Genomic DNA, 20,723 nt, shown 5'->3' on the forward strand with positions numbered 1-20,723 from the left:
TATATTAAGTACGCTTGGACAAATTTCCGCGGAAAATTTGTGACCGCATACAAAGCGTAAATTAATACCACACGGAAAAAAAGTACTTCTACAGTAGTAAAACATGCTATAAATTGGTGGTAAGTGAAAATTCATTGGTCCATACGGTAGATCAGTAATCAGCACAGCAGCACTTAAAAATAGAAAGGTAACCTGTACAAAAGCTCTTTACATTACAACTGTGACAGACATACCTATAAAAAGAGGACGTGCCTTTTAAATATGAACTGAAGTGTTTAGAACTTAGCAAAATTCTGTATGAGTTTAGATATGAAAAATAAATGCAAACGAAGAAATAATCAAATAATAATTATTTTGATTTCCAGACAATAATAAAAGCAAAATGAACAGAATTGTTGCTGCAATAATTGTTCTACTGGCAACAAAATCAACAACAGAAACAACCACAGACATAACAACCGAAACTTCCATGACAACTACAACAGAACCTCAAACAACAACGGAACTTACAACAATCACAACCGAACCTACAACGACTACAACACAGCTTTCAACAACAACAGAACCTTCAACGACTGCCACAACAGAACCGACAACAATAGAACCTTCAACAACAACCTCAACAGATTCAATAACTTCAACAGAAATTACAACGACTACAACAGAATCCACGACAACTAAAACAGAACCTACAGCAGAACCTTCATCATCAACAACAGAACCTTCAGCAACCACAAGTGAATTTACAACAACATTAACAGAACGTACAACGACAACAGAACCTACAATGACAACAACAACAGAACCTTTAATGACAACAGAGCCTTCAACGACAACAGAACCTTCAACCACAACAACAACAGAACCTTCAACCACAACATTAGAATCTACAACAACTACAACAGAACCTTTAACGACAACAGAACCTTCAACGACAACAGAACCTTCAACCATAACAACAGCAGAACCTTCAACAACAACAACAACAGGATCTACAACAACTACAACAGAACTTTCAATGACAACAGAACCTTCCACGACAACAGAACCTTCAATGACAACAGAACCTTCAACGACAACAGAACTTTCAATGACAACAGAACTTTCAACGACAACAACAGAACCTTCAACCACAACAACAACAGTACCTACAACAACTACAACAGAACCTTCAATGACAACAGAACCTTCAACGACAACAAAACCTTCAACAACAACAGAACTTTCAACGACAACAGAACCTTCAACCACAACAACAGCAGAACCTATGACAACTACAACAGAACCTTTAACGACAACAGAACCTTCAATTACAACAGAACCTTCAATGCCAACAGAACCTTCAACGACAACAGAACTTTCAACGACAACAGAACCTTCAACCACAACAACAGAACCTTCCATGACAACAGAACCTTCAATTACAACAGAACCTTCAATGACAACAGAACCTTCAACCACAACAACAGCAGAACCTATAACAACTACAACAGAACCTTTAATGACAACAGAACCTTCAACGACAACAGAACTTTCAACGACAACAGAACATTCAACCACAACAACAGAACCTTCAATCACAACAACAACAGTACCTACAGCAACAACAGAACCTTTAACAACAACAGAACCTTCAACGACAACAGAACCTTCAATCACAACAACAGAACCTTCAACAACAACAACAGCAGAACCTATAACAACTATAACTGAACCTTTAACGACAACAGAACCTTCAACGACAACAGAACTTTCAACGACAACAGAACCTTCAACCACTACAACAGAACCTTCAACCACAATAACAACAGAACCTACAACAACTACAACAGAACCTTCAATGACAACAGAACCTTCAATGACAACAGAACCTTCAACGACAACAGAACTTTCAACGACAACAGAACCTTTAACCACAACAACAGAACCTTCAACCACAACAACAACAGAATCTATAACAACTACAACAGAACCTTCAACGACAACAAAACTTTCAACGACAACAGAACCAACAACAACTACAGCAGAACCTACAACAACTACAGCAGAACCTACAACAACTACAGCAGAACCTACAACTACAACAGAACCCTCAACGACAACAACAGAACCTTCAACGACAACAGAACCATCAACAACAACAACAACAACAGAACCTTCAACGACAGCAGAACTTTCAACGACAACAGAACCATCAACCACAACAACAGAACCTTCAACCACAACAACAGAACCTACAACAACTACAACAGAACCTATAACAACTACAACAGAACCTTCAACTACAACAAAACCCTCAACGACAACAACAGAACCTTCAACGACAACAGAACCATCAACAACAACAACAGAACCTTCAACGACAACAACAGAACCTACAACAACTACAACAGAACCTTCAACGACAACAACAGAACATTCAACTACAACAGAACCTTCAACGACAACAACAGAACCTTCAACGACAACAGAACCATCAACAACAACAACAACAACAACAGAACCTTCAACGACAACAACAGAACCTACAACAACTACAACAGAACCCTCAACGACAACAAAACCTCCAACGACAAGAGAACCTTCAACAACAACAACAGCAGAACCTTCAACCTCAACAACAGTATCTACAACAACTACAACAGAATCTACAACAACTACAACAGAACCTTCAACGACGAGAGAACCTTCAACCACAACAACGGCAGAACCTTCAACAACAACAACAGAATCTTCAACCACAACAACAACAGAACCTTCAACAACAACAACAGAACCTTCAACCACAACAACAGAACCTTCAACCACAACAACAGAACCTACAAGTCCGCATCAAACTACAACTACACCTGAACCAACAACTACAACAGAACCACCACCAACAACAACTAGTGCGCCGGCTGTTAACGGTATAATCTATTTTTGTTCAAATAGAAAATGAAGTTGAGAATTTACGTGTTATCCTACCTCAGCAAAGAAATGACGAAACAAATTGTCTCATAAGGAAATCATGGTATATCACAATGTTGCAAGCAAAGGGTTTTTGTGTCCAGGCTATTTCCTCAAATGGAAATAGCATGGACACAAACCCCGTGGCTTGTGACGACAGATTTACCGGTACATCCATTCCATCAAATTGCCCTGCTGATTCGTTGCCACAGCCTGAGTCTGATCAAACATTTTACCAATGAATATCTTTATTTGAACATTCCTGAGGTTTTTGTAAATTAATTTTACCATAGTAGAGCATTCAATTTTAATAGACAACTCTAATAGAATGCGCCACAAGTTAAGATGTAGTTTTTATTAAAAATTCCTGGTGTTATTTCGTTGACTGAAAAGTATTGTCTGATATAAAAATATTTTTTAAGAATGACTCATGTTAATTTGGACCGACGTTGCTTCCCTTTTTCTTTTTTATCTCACGCTAGTTAGGTCAGAAGAGCGCTGCTTCCGCAATCAAGGTCTTTGGTTCAAATCCAAGCCGCTATCGACCTATGTTTATAAAAGAAATGTGCAGCAACAAGCTTCGAGTAGTTGTAAGCTGTGATTTTTTCGGATAAAACGCAGGGTAAACTTTTGTAAAAAAAAAATCATACGATTTTTTCCGAATATATGATATCTTTTATTATTTTTATTTATCATTTAGACTCATCTTTTTTTTAATAAATTGCCAAAATCTGATGTGATATTGACTGATATTTCATAAGTTATTGAATTCATGTGACGGTGCCCACCAAAAATGACAAAAAAATCTCAATATTTCCTTTGCGCGTGAAGGATATTAGCTCGGCTATACCGACACATTCAAACCCTAGCGTCCAGTTACAGTCCCAAAGAATTTCAAGTGAAAACAAAGAAATTACGGATGTCATTTGATTTAGTAAACGTGAATATATACGAAAAAGTCTAAACAAAATCTGCCAACATTTTCGGGGGCTTTATATAAATAATTTGGCTTACGATGCAAATGAGCGCGAATGCGAGTATCACTCAGAATAAAGAAGAGAAATGGATTTCTTTAAGTTTTAGATAACTTATTTTTATTATTGCTTTATATAGTAGAGTACGTCTTAGTGGTGATACCGTGGCAATCAAACAGATGGCAGGATGAAAAACTTTTTTTTTCATATCACGTTTTTTTTGCACCAGCGTTACCGATAGGGTTAGTTGGAAATCATTCTTATTTCTCTCTGACGACTATGTTGGTGTCCCTATAGGGCCTTTTTCAAAAGTGTAACATCGCGTTAGGAACAACACATTAGCGCAAAGTTGTTCACAACACACCGTCATGCTAACACATTTCACGCAGTCACGCTCACACAACTTTACACAACATACCGTCGCGCTAACACACAACACGCCGTCATGCTTGCATACAAATCGCTAGCGCGTTATCCTTTTGCGCTAGCGTGTTACTCTGGATCTCAAAAGGGCAGTTACTTTAGCACATGGTCCTATACAGAGCATTTCTTTTTTTTTTTTTTTGCACAATCAACAAGATTTCGGTCGCTAAGTCAAAAGTATTTCGCATATGATATTACCCTGCGTTTCTTTCTCCTTTAAGTTCACAATGATGTATAAATTATAATTTAATTCTTCCTCAGCACACTTGGAAATAAAATGCCATAAATCGGCAATATAAGACAGTCATTAATCAAGAATAAATAAAATTCGATTCATTAATATAGAAAAGCAAAGGATTACATGCATACATGGGATATTTAAAAACGTTTGTCATTGGGATTTAGAATTTAAAATGATGGTAATAAAGATGGTTATGAATGGTAAATACATTGTGTTTTAGCACATTTTATAAGAATATTTACTGGTTTTATTTTTTAAATGAATACTGAATGAGACAATGGGCCATAACCTTTCAAACATTGGTGTGACTAATGGAACAGTCCGTATTCCTGTTCACCCCTGTTTGGATAGGTATATCCCTTGGCGATATAAAGCTCAGAGAATCATACTGAATTCCAGAGTAAGAGGTAAGCAGTTGTAGAAGCGAAAAAGGGTAATGATAGAAAGAAAGAAAAGTAAGGCTAGGGTACAGAGCAAAGGTGTTAATTTAGCCAGGAAATTGAGCTGAAGTACAAGGTTTAGTAATCCTGAGTAAGGGTGAGGCACCGAGTGCTCATTTCAATAGGAACTTGGTTTCGGAACTAGGTGCAGGGAGCTCGGTCATAAAAGTCGGTAACAAAGAACCGCTGAAAGCAACCTGTTTAAAAATGTTTAAAGTAACCCAATAAATCAAGAATGATCATCGTCGCAAATAATATTGGATCTTAATATTAAAATTGTCCGAGAATTGATTGAAGGCTCGGATAGAGTCAGAGGACGATTATATTTATACTTTTCTAATATTTTATGCATAGCAGTGTATGGATTTGTACTGCTCATTTTCAGACAAGATCTTTAATCAATAAGCAATGACCATGTCCATGAATGACTATTAAAAAGGCTCAAGATGTCCCTATCATTGAATACCTCTAATGGACATATCCTGATGCTTAACTATGAGACATTGTAGGTCGGTCAAGTTCTGGACCTCGATTTATCACTAAATTTTGATTTATGTGACATATGAGTATATACGAGTATACCTAACGAAATTTATTTTGCGCCCGTTTTACTAATTGAATGTTTCTGTTTTGAAAAATAAAGTCTTGAAAATTGATTACTAGTATTTTTTGTCAGTGTCGATCCATTAACGAATATTGAAACAGTATGAAAATATTCCTTGTATTTAACTTTTTTTTTTACTTTTACAATGCTAGAGGTCTGAATGAATGTTATATTGTAAATATAATAATGTTACAGAAGCTATTCCATTCGGTTCTGTTGCACAAGATTCATCCCTGACTGGGGATGATGATGTATCATCTGCCCTAAGAGCTCCTACTCAACTACAGATTGGCGACGGTTCAAGTGATGGATTTCAAGATGTTTACGTAAGGCAAAAAAAAAATTAATTTCTTGGTTCTCAGGCCCTCCCTCATCTCTTCCAAGGGTGCCTCATTGACCCTTTTTATTGCTAAATCAGTAAAATATAAACACCAAGTCACCTCCCTCATCATTTTTTGAGGTTTTGTACAATGTAAAAAGCTGTCTCATCATGTTTTGGGGGCAATAAAAAAGAAAAAAAAAATGCCTCCCTCCCTCATCATATTTCTTGAAAAAAGGCCTGAGAACCAAGTAATTAACTTTGCATGGCCTAAGTACATGTAAAATAATAATATAAATTATATCAAACATATATAAAATAATCACATGCAGATATAAGGCTTATGCTAACATGATAACTATCTAATATTTGTATTATTATTTCGACCATTGCAAATGAAAGCGTGATCATGATATCATTCAATAAATGATATAATGCTATAGGCCTTAGGTGGTTGAAACATTGCAAATCTGCATTTAAAATGAATAACATTTCTCTTTTATTTCTAAAAATGAGTAGTAAAAAAATTGGAAAGGTTTTCTTAAAGAAAGTATTGTTTGTATGGCGTCGAAGACAACAAGTTTCTTTTTACCGATAAGAAAGGATTTATGAAATAAGATTGTTCGTTCAAGAAACCAGTAAACACAATACATTTTAGGAGTCAGTATTCCAAGATAAGCAAAATAAGTCGACAAAAAGAAAAGCAAAATACGTTTAAAGTACAATGTATTACTTTATATATGCACGAATATAAGATGCATGAATCTTGTTGAAAACTCATTGAGTGTGTTTCGCGTCAGTCACTCAATATCGGCTATAGGAATATTGACAATAATTTTGGATATTTATCTGTGATACAATAGATTATATCGTGAACAGTATAAAGCACACACTAATATAATAAACAGTTACTTCCTTTGCATAGAAAGATAATGTTTATGGCCCTTTGAAAATTCAAAAAGAATATGATTTCATTTCTTTAGGTAAGTGTGAATGGCATTTTGGGACTAGACCAGCCTTATGGCAGCTTTTTAGTCCAAGATTTAAATGATCCAGACACCATTAACCGCAGGATCCTCTGTCCATATTGGGTGGACTTAATAACAACGGGAACGGATTCTGCTGTGTACTACAGAGTATATAAAAGGTGTGTTTTCTATAGTATTAATGTCCAATATTTTGGGCCAAAAAATGCAGAATTGAATAAGGGATGATTTATTTAATTTTTGTGCCCCCGTAAACGAAGTTTGGGGGTATAAAATTTTTGTCGCGTCCGTAAGTCTGTCTCTCTGTCTGTTAATCTGTTTGTCCGCAAAAACTTTGCCCATAACTTTTGATTTAGTGGAGCTATGGCTTTCATATTTTACCTGTGCAATCCATGTGACAAGACCTTTCTTTGAGTACCACCAACTTTGACCTTTTGACCTTGACCTTGGAGTTTGACACAATTTTACACAAAAATTCCAAACTTTTACTGTAGCCTTATCTTTTGAGCAGTAGATACCAGGACTTTTATACTTCATATATTTATTTTTTGTGCAAAGACCTTTCATTGGATACCAACAACTTTGACCTTTTGTCTTTGGCCTTGGAGATTTCTGTACTTAGGTAAAAAATTAAATCTTGGCCATAACTTTTAAATGGTAAGGGCTAGTGCTTCCATACTTCACAAATTTAATCCTTGTGAGAAGACCCTTCATTGGATACCAAGAACTTTCACCCTTTGACCTTGACCTTGGAGTTCCACGTACTTTTAAAAAGCAAACCTTGACCAAAACTTTTAAAGGGTTAAGACTAGTGCTTTCATATTTTAAATATTTAATCCTTGTGAGAAGACCTTTCATCTGATATCAAGAATTTAACCCTTTGACCTTGGAGTTTAAAGTACTTTTTAAAATTTTTAACCTTGGTGATAAATTTTAAAGGGTTCGGGCTAGGGCTTACATACTTCACATATGTATTTTTTGTAGCAAGACCTTTCATTGGATACCAATTACCTTGTCCTTTTTACCTTGACCTTTGAGATTTCTTATTTGCTGTGAAACTTTGTTTCGCTCATTTTTGTGAATTTGGTGTGTCATAAGTACTTAGAACATCCTTAAAATTGAAATTTTTAGAAGAATCTAAAGGTTGAAATAAATTTGATGATGTGATGTGACATTTTTCCTTATTACTAGTGTATCAAAAAGTTTAGTTTTAACAGAATAAAAATTGAATTAAATATTTTTTACCAGTCTTAAATTCAGGAAAACCTTTTCTGATTTTTTTCCAATATTGCACAAATATTTTAGCAACTGCCTATCTTTGGAATAGCAAACATTATTTTTGCATGTCCATTTAAGTTGATCTTTGACCTTTTAACCTCAAATCAATATAGGTCACGTCATCATCAATGGATACTGGTGTACCAATATGACGCCTTTCAAGTAAAAGATGAAAATATATATGAGAAAAATCGGCCTTATGGTTAGGGCTGGGACGATACAACTTTTTCTATATCGATACGTATCACGATATTTGAACCACGATACGATATATATCACGATATGATTAATTGCTTATAAAATCTTTTTTTGCATTGAAATAAACAAATTATTTTTTGCAAATAAGAAAAATTTATTCAAAATAGTTGTTTATATGTTGTAAAACAAAAATATTTTACTCAAATGGTGTTAATTATTATTTATTTCCTATCTATATTATAGATAGCTTATTTATCTTATATATTAAACCCCAAATGTTAAATAAACAAAGAAAAACAGAAGTCAGATTTGTTGGGGTGATATTCCGATATTTCTTCATATGTATCGATATGCGTATCGTCCTTACAGATATCACGATATATCGATATTTCGATATATCGTCCCAGCCCTACTTATGGCAGCTGCTAACCAATATGCCCCCCATATACAAAGATTGATTGTTTTTTGTTTTTTTTTTTTGCATTGTAGGGAAAATCAAAACGATGAAGAAATATTAAACCGAGTGGACAGAATAATCCAAACATATTTCAGTGATTTTCAAAACTTCAAATCCTCCGTCGTTTTCAAAGTTACATGGCATAACCTCGCATTTTACATGGACGACACAAAGGTATGATTAAATTTTAAATACTTTGCGTCATCATTTTCATTTAATAAATATGATGGTCTTTCCCTCTGATAACTGCTGTGCAGTTGTTAAAAATGCGAGTCAGTATAATTCCGTTGTAATTTTGCTTGCCAATTCAGCTTGATATAAACTTTCAAGCCACTGTTTCGTACCATGTAAAAATTAATTCTAAAGCTGAACACGATTCGTAAAAGGAGTGTGTCCGCCATTTTGGTTTTGCGAATCGCTTTACCTGCAGACTCCTATATAAAGGGCAGGACTTTGTCACTGTTCAGTGTATTCAGTCGACACCGGTGTCGACGGACGTATGCCATACAGCACTCGGTAGCGGCAATAATAACGTAATACTTCGTCTTATGCAGGAAAGTCAGATATCAAAGAAACTTACAATTATACGAGGGGTGATCAAAAAGTTCGCGAACTATCTCCATATTTACAAAACCGCAATTTAGATCAGAATGAAATTTGGCACACATAGAGTCATACATATGTTCTATAAATAGCATATGTAATGGAACGTTTTGCTTCGTGTTTGTGACGTCACAATGTAAAATGACGTCATAAGGTAGATCACTTGTGACAAAAAAATGGTTGACTCAGTCTTATTCCTTCGAGACGGCTGTAAAGTTAAACGTATATCTTAGAAATTCCTTCGTACAAGTTTATAATAATTTGCACACGGTTTATGATGACAAAAGACTTGCCATAAGTTTTGTCATTAATTGGATTGATTGTTTCACTGAAGGAAGGGAGATGTTTAAAAATGATGTTTGTTCTGTTGCCCGGTGAAAGCAAACTGGGAGAGAGACGTGTCCTTTGTAAAGTAATTTGATTTGAAAGATCGCCAACTTACAGTTAGAAAAATAGATGAATATCTTAACAATAATATAATTATCAAATCCCTAAAATATCGTTTACTTTAGACTTTAAACATATCAGATATGATAAAGTGAAGGCACCCATACTTTATCCACCTGAAATAAACGACGCTAAAAAGACAGAGGACTTGAATTTTGATGGTCACCATGCTCATTCTGCAAAAGGGTATCATTATCCACCCAAACTATTGCAGAGATTAGGCCTTTTCTGACAAATGGACTGTTTTTGTTGCAAAAAATAACTTGCATGGTAAGTAATAGAAGAGTCCGAAAAAATTTTAAGCTTCTGTTACAGAACGCTAAAGGGCATGTTAGTGATCGCCAATATCACGTGATTCGGGCATGGGTAGAATGGATTCAGATGCGTATTAAAATAGGAAAGGACTACTTTGAAACATTTTTAACACTGAACCCCCATATCATTTCTTTTTCGGAAGTTATTGAATTAGTTCGTGAACTTTTTGATCACCCCTCGTAGGTGTACAGGTCAGTGCAGTATACAAACAAAAAGACACACGTAGCTGCAATAAAATGTAAACAAAGGTAATGCAAGGTAACCAGCACGAACACGGGTCGCTATTCCACGCCAATACCCGTGACAATAAAACAGTCAGGTGTGACGAATCTGAAGAGTATACCCAGTTGTTGATGTATCGTAGATAATGATATCGAAAATGGCGTATGCCTATTTACGAGTCGTGTTCAGCTTAAACCTGCCTGACGCCCTTAATTGGCGTAGGAATTTTATTTGGAAGTAAGATTTTTTTTCTTTTAATTTGGTATGGTACAGGATTACCTTTTCATAAGAATTTTACCTATGCTCTTTATCATGAAGGCCAGAATTGAATTAATCTTCATTCAAGATGGAGAATATAAAACTTTGCTATACTCGTACGTCGTTCAATTGTTTAATGATAATTAATTGTTTAATTATTAACTTTCAGAGAGTAACTTTTCAATCGCTTATTGTTTCTGATGGTCGAGACACCTTTAATGTAATAAACCATATAGATGTAAATGTTCCTCCGTCACATGGTACCCGAATCTCAATGGGCTACAGATACGGACGATTTGTAGAAAGCAATACCTATTCTAATCAGCAAGCTTCATTTCGAATGACTGCCATTCCTGGTAATACAGGTACGACTCTTTGCATGCTTTGTTGTTACTCCATCTGTGATGGTTTGCTCTTAAAACACCTGAAACAGTTTTACCTTTTATAGGGATTCGAGGATTCTGGGTTACTAAAATGACATCAGGTATCGTGGCAAATCCACTGGAGATTGAATGTTATAACTGGTATGTGGTGCAATCCCGAAGGGGAATCCCGTTTCCTTGGTGGTTGACGTGTCCTTGTAGTGGTTCTGCTATGAGGTTCTTTGGTTCTCGATTTGCCTTTTTTCGATTTGATGCAGTTAACAACGTTGTTTGTTATGTATCATTGACATTTGGATCATCTTTGGTAAGTTTGTGATGCAGTTAACAACGTTGCTTGTTATGTATCATTGACATTTGGATCATCTTTGGTAAGTTTGTGATCGAAGTAAATTGCAATTTTCAGAGGCCATTAATCAATGAAATTGCTAAACTAAATCCCTTTTCTTGCTTTAAAAATCAAAAGAAACACAGAGAATTTCTTCTGAATATAATAAAAGCATGGGTCTGGATGTTTTTGGCAAATAGAGGATTTTTTATGATCAGTATTATCCAGTATCTGTATGTACTTAATCTTCAAATAAACAAGAAAATATTATTGCATTATTCATTGATCAGCACAAGGATAATCTGCTAAATGTGCCACTGTAAATTATTTTTTTTACAGAATGATATAAAATATACGTTCAATCAAGTTTAAATACATTGTACATTTCTTTGAAAATATCTCATTATTAATATTCAATAGCAGGTCACAAATATTGTTCAATATATATTTTTTTCAACCAAGGAGTGTTGCTATCAGCTGATTTTTGGTTTACTGGGACCTTTAAGCAGACGAATTCCTGAGGCCGGATCAGTGCTGTCAGAAAATCCACTCTTCCAGCCAAGGGAGTATTATCTAAATAATGCGAGAGGTAAAGAAGTTTGCTGTGCAGCAGGACATTGTGAATGGTTTTACAACTTACGACCAACGACCAACTTCTGTCTCAGACTTTTACCGGTTCGAACAGGTAATAATAAACATTACTCTTGCCTTTCATGTCTGATATGTCTATACATTTCGTTAGAGACAGGCAATTAAAGTCTAGATCTGAATTCTGATTAAAGAATAATGGTTGTCTAACCAATAGCGGGTTAGCCCGTTTCCCACTATTTTTGTAAATGTAGACTTAATATAGGCATTGATTGGGGCTTATATCTTCTGTTGGTTTTTCTCTCCCCTTTCAATTTTCTTCCGACGCCTTTGTAACCTATACATAAAAGTACAAGAAAAACTGATGTCATAAAGTAATGCTGGATTCTAGACATCTAGCTCTCCTTACAGTAATTGCAACTTCCTTGATAATTCTGGCAAGCTCGAGCTCGGAGAAAGAAAAAAAAAGTTTTCAGATTACTGTATACAGGAAAATTTTCACTCCCGTTTTATTTTCGCCCTTTTCGCCCTAGCCTTGTTTGGGCAAATTTAAAACTGGGCGAATTCAAAGAATAAAGTAAAGTGTATAATTTTTAAGACAAAAGTGTGACTGGGCGAATTTAAGATGGGGCAAAATTGTTTGCAAGATTGAAAGGACGAAAATAAAGCGGGGCGAAAATAACCCTGTATACAGTAATACAGTAGGTTGGAAAGCATAAATTATGTTTTTATCATAAAAAAAATCCATATGACCATGTTTCGTGTTTTGTTATCTAACCTGCACGTAAATGAACAAAAAGTAACAGAAACATACCCTTGGTAACTTTATAAAAAAAACAAGACATTTCTAAAATTGTAATGAATACCTAGATTTTCTAATCTACTTTCATGGATCCATCTTTGCAAGCTCAAAGTTCCAAAAGATGCGATTGCTAAAAAATCGTACCACGCTGGAATATTATAAACTGAATGCTCGTTAGCTCTACTGACATTTTATTTGTCACCTTTTACACTTGACATTACAGTAGAATACAGAATGCTTACGGCACAGGTAGGAGTTAAGCCATTGTCGATGTGAAGTATTAGATTCGCCGTTCTGAATTGTGACACCCTAGACAACTCAACTCCCAGTGAATCAGTGTTATTTCCTATTTAGAATTAATCGATTCAGCAAATTTAACAAATGGTTGATACCATTTTCTGTATCTTATTATGCTACAGCGCTAGCTTACAAGTACCAACCATTTTAAAAAGATAAGCTTGTAGATACTATAACATACTTTTTGGTAATTTCTTTTATTTTAATGCAATAAGTATTTTGATACCCCGGTTACCCATCAACTGGTTAATTTCTTTCCATAATCCTTTCAAAGCTAGAACACCTTATCTTATCCTCCTTCAATGAATAAAAAGTCTGTAAAACAGTTTGTCGTGTGTTGCCACCTTTGTGACGTTTAATAATTTGTTTGAAATTCTCAAAAGTATTATTATAATGACATATAATTTTTAACAGACACAAGATATCAAGATGAGAAATAAAACCAATTTTGTAAAGGGAGATAATCCAAATTTACATTAATTACCACTTAGATTTAACAGAAAAATCATGAAAATGGGTCTGAAAACGCCACTGACTTGACCGAAATAGAGAAAGTTCAGACCCATAAAGGAAAAATAAATGGCAACACACCTCAAACTTAAATCATACCAAAAGTGAGTAAAATTTACAAAAATGGGAATAAACATATGTCCCGTAATGCAACAAAACAACTTTCTCATGAAATATATATATGACAAGATACTGTTTCTATTAATCTTTTACAATTCAATTATGATAAAAAAAAATTTGAATTCACAAGTGTCTTATGAGGGATAAACATATGCCCCCATCACAACCAAATGAGTTTATCCTAGTGTATTATGTCTGTGGGTCCCAAGTATTAACGAATGACTCTGTAGAATGTTCGATAAGGGATAAACATATGCCCTTATAGTCACAAATCATCATCTTAATTCGCTGTTCTTTACTAAGTTCACATGTGTGTGGTATTCACTTAAGGACTACCTCGAGCAATGTTTTAGATGAGGGATAGACATATACCCCCATATTGTAAAGTCTTTCACACTGTAAGCTTCCTCACCATTTTAAATGTTTATATGCACGCGATCTTGTCACCTACCAGCCTAAGTATTAACAAATGACTTAGGCACTATTGTTCTGGATGAGGGATAAACATATGCCCCCATAAGTTAATACTCTTGAAAATCACTTCAAAGTCGAGATCCTACACAATTAACAAAACAAAATCTGCTCCGAGGATCCACTTCCACTCAAGCATATACATGTATCAACATGGTGTCACGTGTCTTATGCAATATTTAAATGCATCCGATTTCCATCTACCCAGGAATCTAATTTTACTATCATTTATGATACTTGTATACCGAAGAGTTACATATTCATACATATAACAATGTGCTCTGTACTTCTTGAAAAGAAAGCTATTATCTTAATTATATTTATATCGTTTGTAATAATTAATAATTGACTTGTTTGAATGGTTCTTATAGCGTGGTTCTTCGGAGATCCACATATCAATACACTGGATGGTGGAGCGTACACTTTTAATGGTTATGGTGAATATACAATGATGAAAATAGACCATAACGGTACTGAGTTTGAACTCCAGGCCCGCACAGATTTAACAACTAATGCAAACGGAACAAAGATAAACGCTACTACATTTAGCGCCTTTGTTGCAAAAGACCAAACGGGATCTATTGTACAGGTGGAAATGTCAAAAAGCAAAACACGTAAGGATTGAATGCACACACTGTATTGAAAACTTAACCAAATAATCACTTTCTACGTATACATGTAAGATCCAATGCAGGTTTTCGAAATTGTCCTATATTTAAAAGTTTTGAAGCTCAATTCATGGTAATGGACACTTTTATTCTTCGACAATCTTCTTTGTATACATTTTGGGTAACCGTGATAAAATCCGTATTTTATTTTACTGGACAAGATGCTTGAAAATGCATGCATTTAATTTCCTATTCTCCAAAGAATTTTTTTTACATTTCTCGTTATTAGCTTCTTCCCGGAAACTTGTGTCTGTTTTTTAAAATATTCGCATTTTGTTAATTGTTCGACGTCAGATTGGTGACCAAAGGTTATTTCAGGGAAGGAGATAATAATTTAAACAGAAATTTAGTGTTTACTTTTGACTAATTCTCTATTTTTGTTTTAAATACAGGCATGTATGTTCGTGGAAATGGACGAGACTTAACAACAGACTTTGACAATAACCCCGACTATATTTTGAGAACCTTAAATTTGTCTTTATCAAATGACAATGGAACGTTTGTTGCATCATTCGTTCAAAGTGGTAAGTGATAAGAGTTCTTAAAATATTGCGTAAGAAAATTCAGAAAAGTATTTGGGTCTATAAACCATCGATTGAGAATGTTTTCATCATATTAACTATTCATTTACCATTCTGATGCAGATATATAAAAGAACTCACTATCTTCTGAATCCTTTTTCGCAAAAAAAATCAATAGAAATATGTTGTGAATACTACATGTATTTGACATAGAAAAATCAAAGTATAAAAAGGCTTCTTTGTGTATTTTTCCCCCAAACTTTCAAAATGTTCAGCTTATCATAAAAATTTTGTTTAAGAAATTTTGAATGTTAAAACAAAGTACATTGTTGGAAATTTTGAATTTGGTGAAATTTAGAGCAGATTGTTAGAACCCTTTAGATCATTTCTTAGCTTAGTTTACTTAAATGATCTTTGCTATTTTTGTCAATTTCCATACGTAGCCCGTTCTATACAGAGAAGAAGAAAAATAACATTTTATTATAATTCTACAAAACTTTTGTGCCAATTTTAAGCAGACTATCTAAATGGTTCTGTTTAGTGATGAGCATTCAAGTTAGAATTACAAATAAGTTGAAGTGTATGGTTTGATATTTTGAATGCTACAGTTATAACAATTCGGGTTAATAAGAAGAATTACTGATCCAAACTTAAAATTTAAACACATTTAACGTTGAAATCTTAATGATTTAAATTTATCTATATCTAATTATAAATTGAAATGAAAGTTTCAACTTTTGATGTAACAATTTTTCAGGTGTTTGACTTGCATTACACCTGAAAGGCGTTTTATTAAGATTTTAATCCTTGTTTCCTTTTAAGTTATTTGTTTTTATGCCCCCGTAATCGAAGATTTGGGGATATTATAGTTTTTGTCTTGTCGTCCGTCGGCCTGTTCGTCTTTTAATCTGTTTGTCCGCAAATCTTTTACCTTGCCCATATCTTTTGATTGGTTGAGACTATGGCTTTCATATTTCAGCGGGAATTTCTTGCGACAAAACCTCCCTTTGAGTACCATCAAATTTGACCTCTTGATTTTGACCTTGGAGTCTGACCTAGTTTCGCAAAATTTTAACCAACTTTTACTAGGCCAAAACTTCTGATCAGTTTGGGCTAGGGCTTTCATACTTCAAATATGTTATTCTTTTTTCTTTAGATACTAACAACTTTGACCATTTGACCTTAACCTAGGACTTTGACCTACATATTAAAAAGTTTATCCTTGGCTATATTGCTTGCACAGTTGGGGATAGGGCTTTAATCCTTGAAATATGTTATTCATGTGACAAGACCTTCTTTTAGATACCAACAACTTTGACCCCTTCACCTTGTCCTTTGAATTTGGCATACTTTAAAAAACTTAACCTTGATCACAACTTTTGAACTGTAAGGGCTGGGGATTCCGTATTTCATATACTAGTATATAATGCTTGTGACAAGATCTTCGTTTGGATACCAGAAACTTTGACCCTTTGACCTAGACCTTGGAGTTTGACCTACTTTAAAAAAATTTATGATGACCAACACTTTTTAGCTCACCTCAACGAAGTTGGGGGGAGCTTACGTGATACCCTCGGCGTCGGCGTCGGCGTCCCAGGTTAAGGTTAAGTTTTTTGGAGCAGTTTTCTTTTTAATTACTTCTGTGTCCTATACTGATTAGACATGCATGCAAGATGGTTTTAGTGTGTTTTATTGTACCAGACAAAGTTTCAGATGCTGCAATTTCAGCAAAGGAATGACCAGGTTAATGTTTTTGGAGCAGGTTAAAATTTTTGGGGCAGTTTTTGGTGTAGGTTTCATTTCCAAGTAACTATAAGCCCTATGTTGACCAAACTTGCATGGATGATACATCTAAGGATGCATACTACCGGGCTTGCTTCGGATGCTGAATCTGACCTACATTTTCCGGTTGAGTGAACAGGTTAAAGTTTTTGGTGTAGGTTTCATTTCCAAGTAATTATAAGCCCTATGTTGACCAAACTTGCATGGACCACATCTAAGGATGCATACTACCGGACTTGCTTGATGCTGAATTTGACCTACATTTTCCGGTTGAGTGAACAGGTTAAAGTTTTTGGTGCAGGTTTCATTTCCAAGTAACTATTATGTTGACCAAACTTGCATGGATGATACATCTCTACTATTGGGCTTGCTTCGGATGCTGAATCTGACCTACATTTTCCGGTTGAGTGAACAGGTTAAAGTTTTTGGTGTAGGTTTCATTTCCAAGTAATATAAGCCCTATGTTGACCAAACTTGCATGGATGATACATCTAAGGATGCATAATCGGGCTTTTCGGATGCTGAATCTCTTACATTTTCCAGTTGAGTGAACAGGTTAAAGTTTTTGGTACAGGTTTCATTTCCAAGTAACTATAAGACCTATGTTAACCAAACTTGCATGGATGATACATCTAAGGATGCACACTACCAGGCTTGCTTCGGATGCTGAATCTGACCTACATTTTCCGGTTGAGTGAATAGTTAAAAGTTTTTGGTGCAGGTTTCATTTCCAAGGAACTATGAGTTTTTAAATGACCAATCTTGCATAGACGATCTAAGGATGCATACTTCCAGGCTTGCTTCGGATGCTGAATCTGACCTACTTTTTGTAGATGAGTGAAAATGTTTTTTGATGCATGTTTCATTTCCAATAAACTATGAGCCCTATAATGAGCAAACTTGCATGGATGATACATCTAAGGATGCACACTAATGGACTTTTCGGATGCTGAATTGGACATACATTTTTCAGATAATAGACAAGGTAAAAGTTTTTGCAGGTCTATTACCAAAAACTATAAGGCTTATATAACATTGTATAAACCAAACTTGCACAAATGCTGCATCAAGAGATGAAAACTCGCAAATTTGCTTCAGATGCTGGATTTTCATTACATTTTCATGAAGAAGAAGTAGTTTAAATTTTTTATGTAGGTCTATTTCAAAGTATCAGATCAAAATTGCTTTTAAAAATATTTTCATTTTTGGAATGTATACTTTTTGTTGGTTAATTGTGTGACTTTGCCTTACTTAAAGACAACATTCGTTGAGGTGAGCTCTGTAATCTCTGATTACCTATGTTTAATAGGTGCTGCTAGGGCTTTCATATCTCACAAATGAAATTTCTTGTGAGAAGACCTTACTTTTGGAACATATTTGATTTGCATAAGAGGGAGTTTAACCTTTGCTTTAAGTTGCCATACGTGGCACCAGTGTTTCAATAACACACCTTGTTTTCTTTTCAGCGATAACAATCAAAATAAGCCTAGGTGTACGCTTCCTAACAACAGAGACGATGGTGGACAGTGCGTACGAGGGGAAGGTGCTAGGACTGATGGGAAATTTTGACGGAAATGCAACCAACGATTTTATTCTTCCAGACGGGACCACACTGTATGACAGTGATGTTGACACAGAGCGAAAGATATATCAGAATTTTGGACAACTGTGTGAGATATTCTCTCTCTTTTTCTCGCTCTTTCACTCTCTCTTACAATCTGTTCATGTTGTTTCAACCCTTCTAGATATATCTAATAGGACAAAGCATGCTTAGAATGTACGAGCTTGTAAAAAGCCATTTTAAAAGTCTTCTTATATTTCTAATGTCTGAAATGATTGTAGTTCAGATCAATACAAGCAAACACTATTATAAGGGAGTTTATATCATTTGTTGATAATAGATTTTTTTTCCGAACATGACAAGGAACACGCGACGGGTGTGACTGGCCGACAGGGGATGCTCACTCCACCATGGCACCTGATCCCGCCTCTGATTTTTTTTCGGAGGTCCATGTTTGCACTGCTCTTATTTTGTAATGCTTGATGGACTTCTGAGTTTGAATACTGCTTTTTATATCCATATATTTCATTAATATATTTTAATGAACGTTTGAAATGTTAAAAAATGTTTCTACTAGTATCTCTCCCCCAGTTTTCAGGTGAAGCAAGTAAATCAAGTGTTAAGTTCTTCAATTTTGAATGTGATATTTTACATTACAAAGTTTGATTTACTTTTTTCCTTGTATGTTCAAATGACTTACAAGGCATTGTATAATAATTCACAATATAGGGGATACGTAAAATTAAAAAAATACAAGAACTTTCAAATAAATACAAGTAAACAGTCAGCACCTCCGGAAAAAATATTTTGCAGTTTCCAGATATGAAACTTCATTACTGATAAAGATTAGCACCCTTTTCCTTGAAAATTGATAAAAATATGTGAACATGAAAGACATTTCTCAGCCTACTTTTTCTACTGTTTTTGATATAAATTTCATTTAAATGTTTTCAACAAAAGGCTATTTTAATAATTATCATGAAGTATCATGTGTACTTAAAAATGGCATCACTAAATATAGTCATACATGTACCAGTTTGCAATATTTACAGGGTCAATAAATTCCTCAACGTCTCTTTTCCATTATGACACTGGACTGTCTCACAGCAATTACTCGCACCCAGATTTTGTGCCATTCTTCATAGATGAGGTAGAACAAGAAAAAGTCAACGAAGCAAAACAAGTATGTGGTGGCGATAATGCCGCAAAAGCTTGTATTTTTGACTTCCTAGCAACCGGGGATACGTCACTTGCAAAGTCCTCAGGGGCGGACGCCGATTCATCTGCAGCCGACACGGCTTCTTTAGGTAACAATGCAAATCTCCCTGGATAGAAAAAATGTTAAAAAGATGATACATTTATCAATTTGAAAGAGAAAACTGAGTCCTTTATCAATCTGCATTTATTATGCAATTCGTCTTTTTAGAAAATGAGATTCCAAATATAGAAGGGGAATCGGAAATTCAGGCAGAGGTTAACAAGCCAGTGGAAATCAAGTTTAATGCTTCAGATGATGGCACTTATACTTACGAAGTACTTCAAAAACCTCCAGGCTTCTCTTTCAATAACCTAACTGGCATAGCTACATGGGTACCTCAAGACACTAGCATTGCAAATATAAGGTGAGTATAACTAATTGTATCACCTTCTTTGAGTTATAATTAATTAAAATGCCATCAACTAAAAAATTAAACCCAAGCTACATTTTTCAATATTTTCTTTAATTTAGTGTATTTTCTTTACAGTGTAACTGTTGTTGACGACAAAGGAGCACAAGCTGCTCCAGTAGATGTCACTGTTATTCTCTGTTCCGGTTGTAATGGCCAGGGAACATGCAATTTTAATGAAACTAGAAGTTCTACAAGTGATCTGTTCAAATATGCTAAATGCATTTGTACCACGGGATACTCAGGTTCATTTTTTTGTAAATAATATGTTTTTGATTTATTTCCTTACTTTTAATTAAATCAACACAACTTTG

At 34.9% G+C, this 20,723-nt stretch overlaps 1 protein-coding gene across 1 annotated transcript in view; it reads left to right on the forward strand.

Annotated features, from left to right (window-relative positions):
* The first annotated feature begins 382 nt into the window (after positions 1-382).
* LOC134229591 (uncharacterized) overlaps positions 383-20,723 on the forward strand; it is a 47,962-nt gene continuing 27,621 nt past the window's right edge. The window contains exons 1-13 of the mRNA XM_062711340.1: positions 383-2,909; positions 5,830-5,957; positions 6,934-7,097; positions 8,902-9,043; positions 10,884-11,079; positions 11,163-11,401; positions 11,885-12,107; positions 14,582-14,824; positions 15,271-15,402; positions 18,648-18,851; positions 19,795-20,049; positions 20,169-20,364; positions 20,488-20,654. Of these exons, the coding sequence (XP_062567324.1) occupies positions 383-2,909; positions 5,830-5,957; positions 6,934-7,097; positions 8,902-9,043; positions 10,884-11,079; positions 11,163-11,401; positions 11,885-12,107; positions 14,582-14,824; positions 15,271-15,402; positions 18,648-18,851; positions 19,795-20,049; positions 20,169-20,364; positions 20,488-20,654 (4,816 nt within the window). The remainder of the gene's footprint in view (positions 2,910-5,829; positions 5,958-6,933; positions 7,098-8,901; positions 9,044-10,883; positions 11,080-11,162; positions 11,402-11,884; positions 12,108-14,581; positions 14,825-15,270; positions 15,403-18,647; positions 18,852-19,794; positions 20,050-20,168; positions 20,365-20,487; positions 20,655-20,723) is intronic.

This window comes from Saccostrea cucullata, unplaced genomic scaffold, assembly GCF_032062105.1.
Source record: "Saccostrea cucullata isolate Sc308-1 unplaced genomic scaffold, CSIRO_AGI_Scuc_v1 ctg91, whole genome shotgun sequence".
Taxonomy (NCBI): domain Eukaryota; kingdom Metazoa; phylum Mollusca; class Bivalvia; order Ostreida; family Ostreidae; genus Saccostrea; species Saccostrea cuccullata.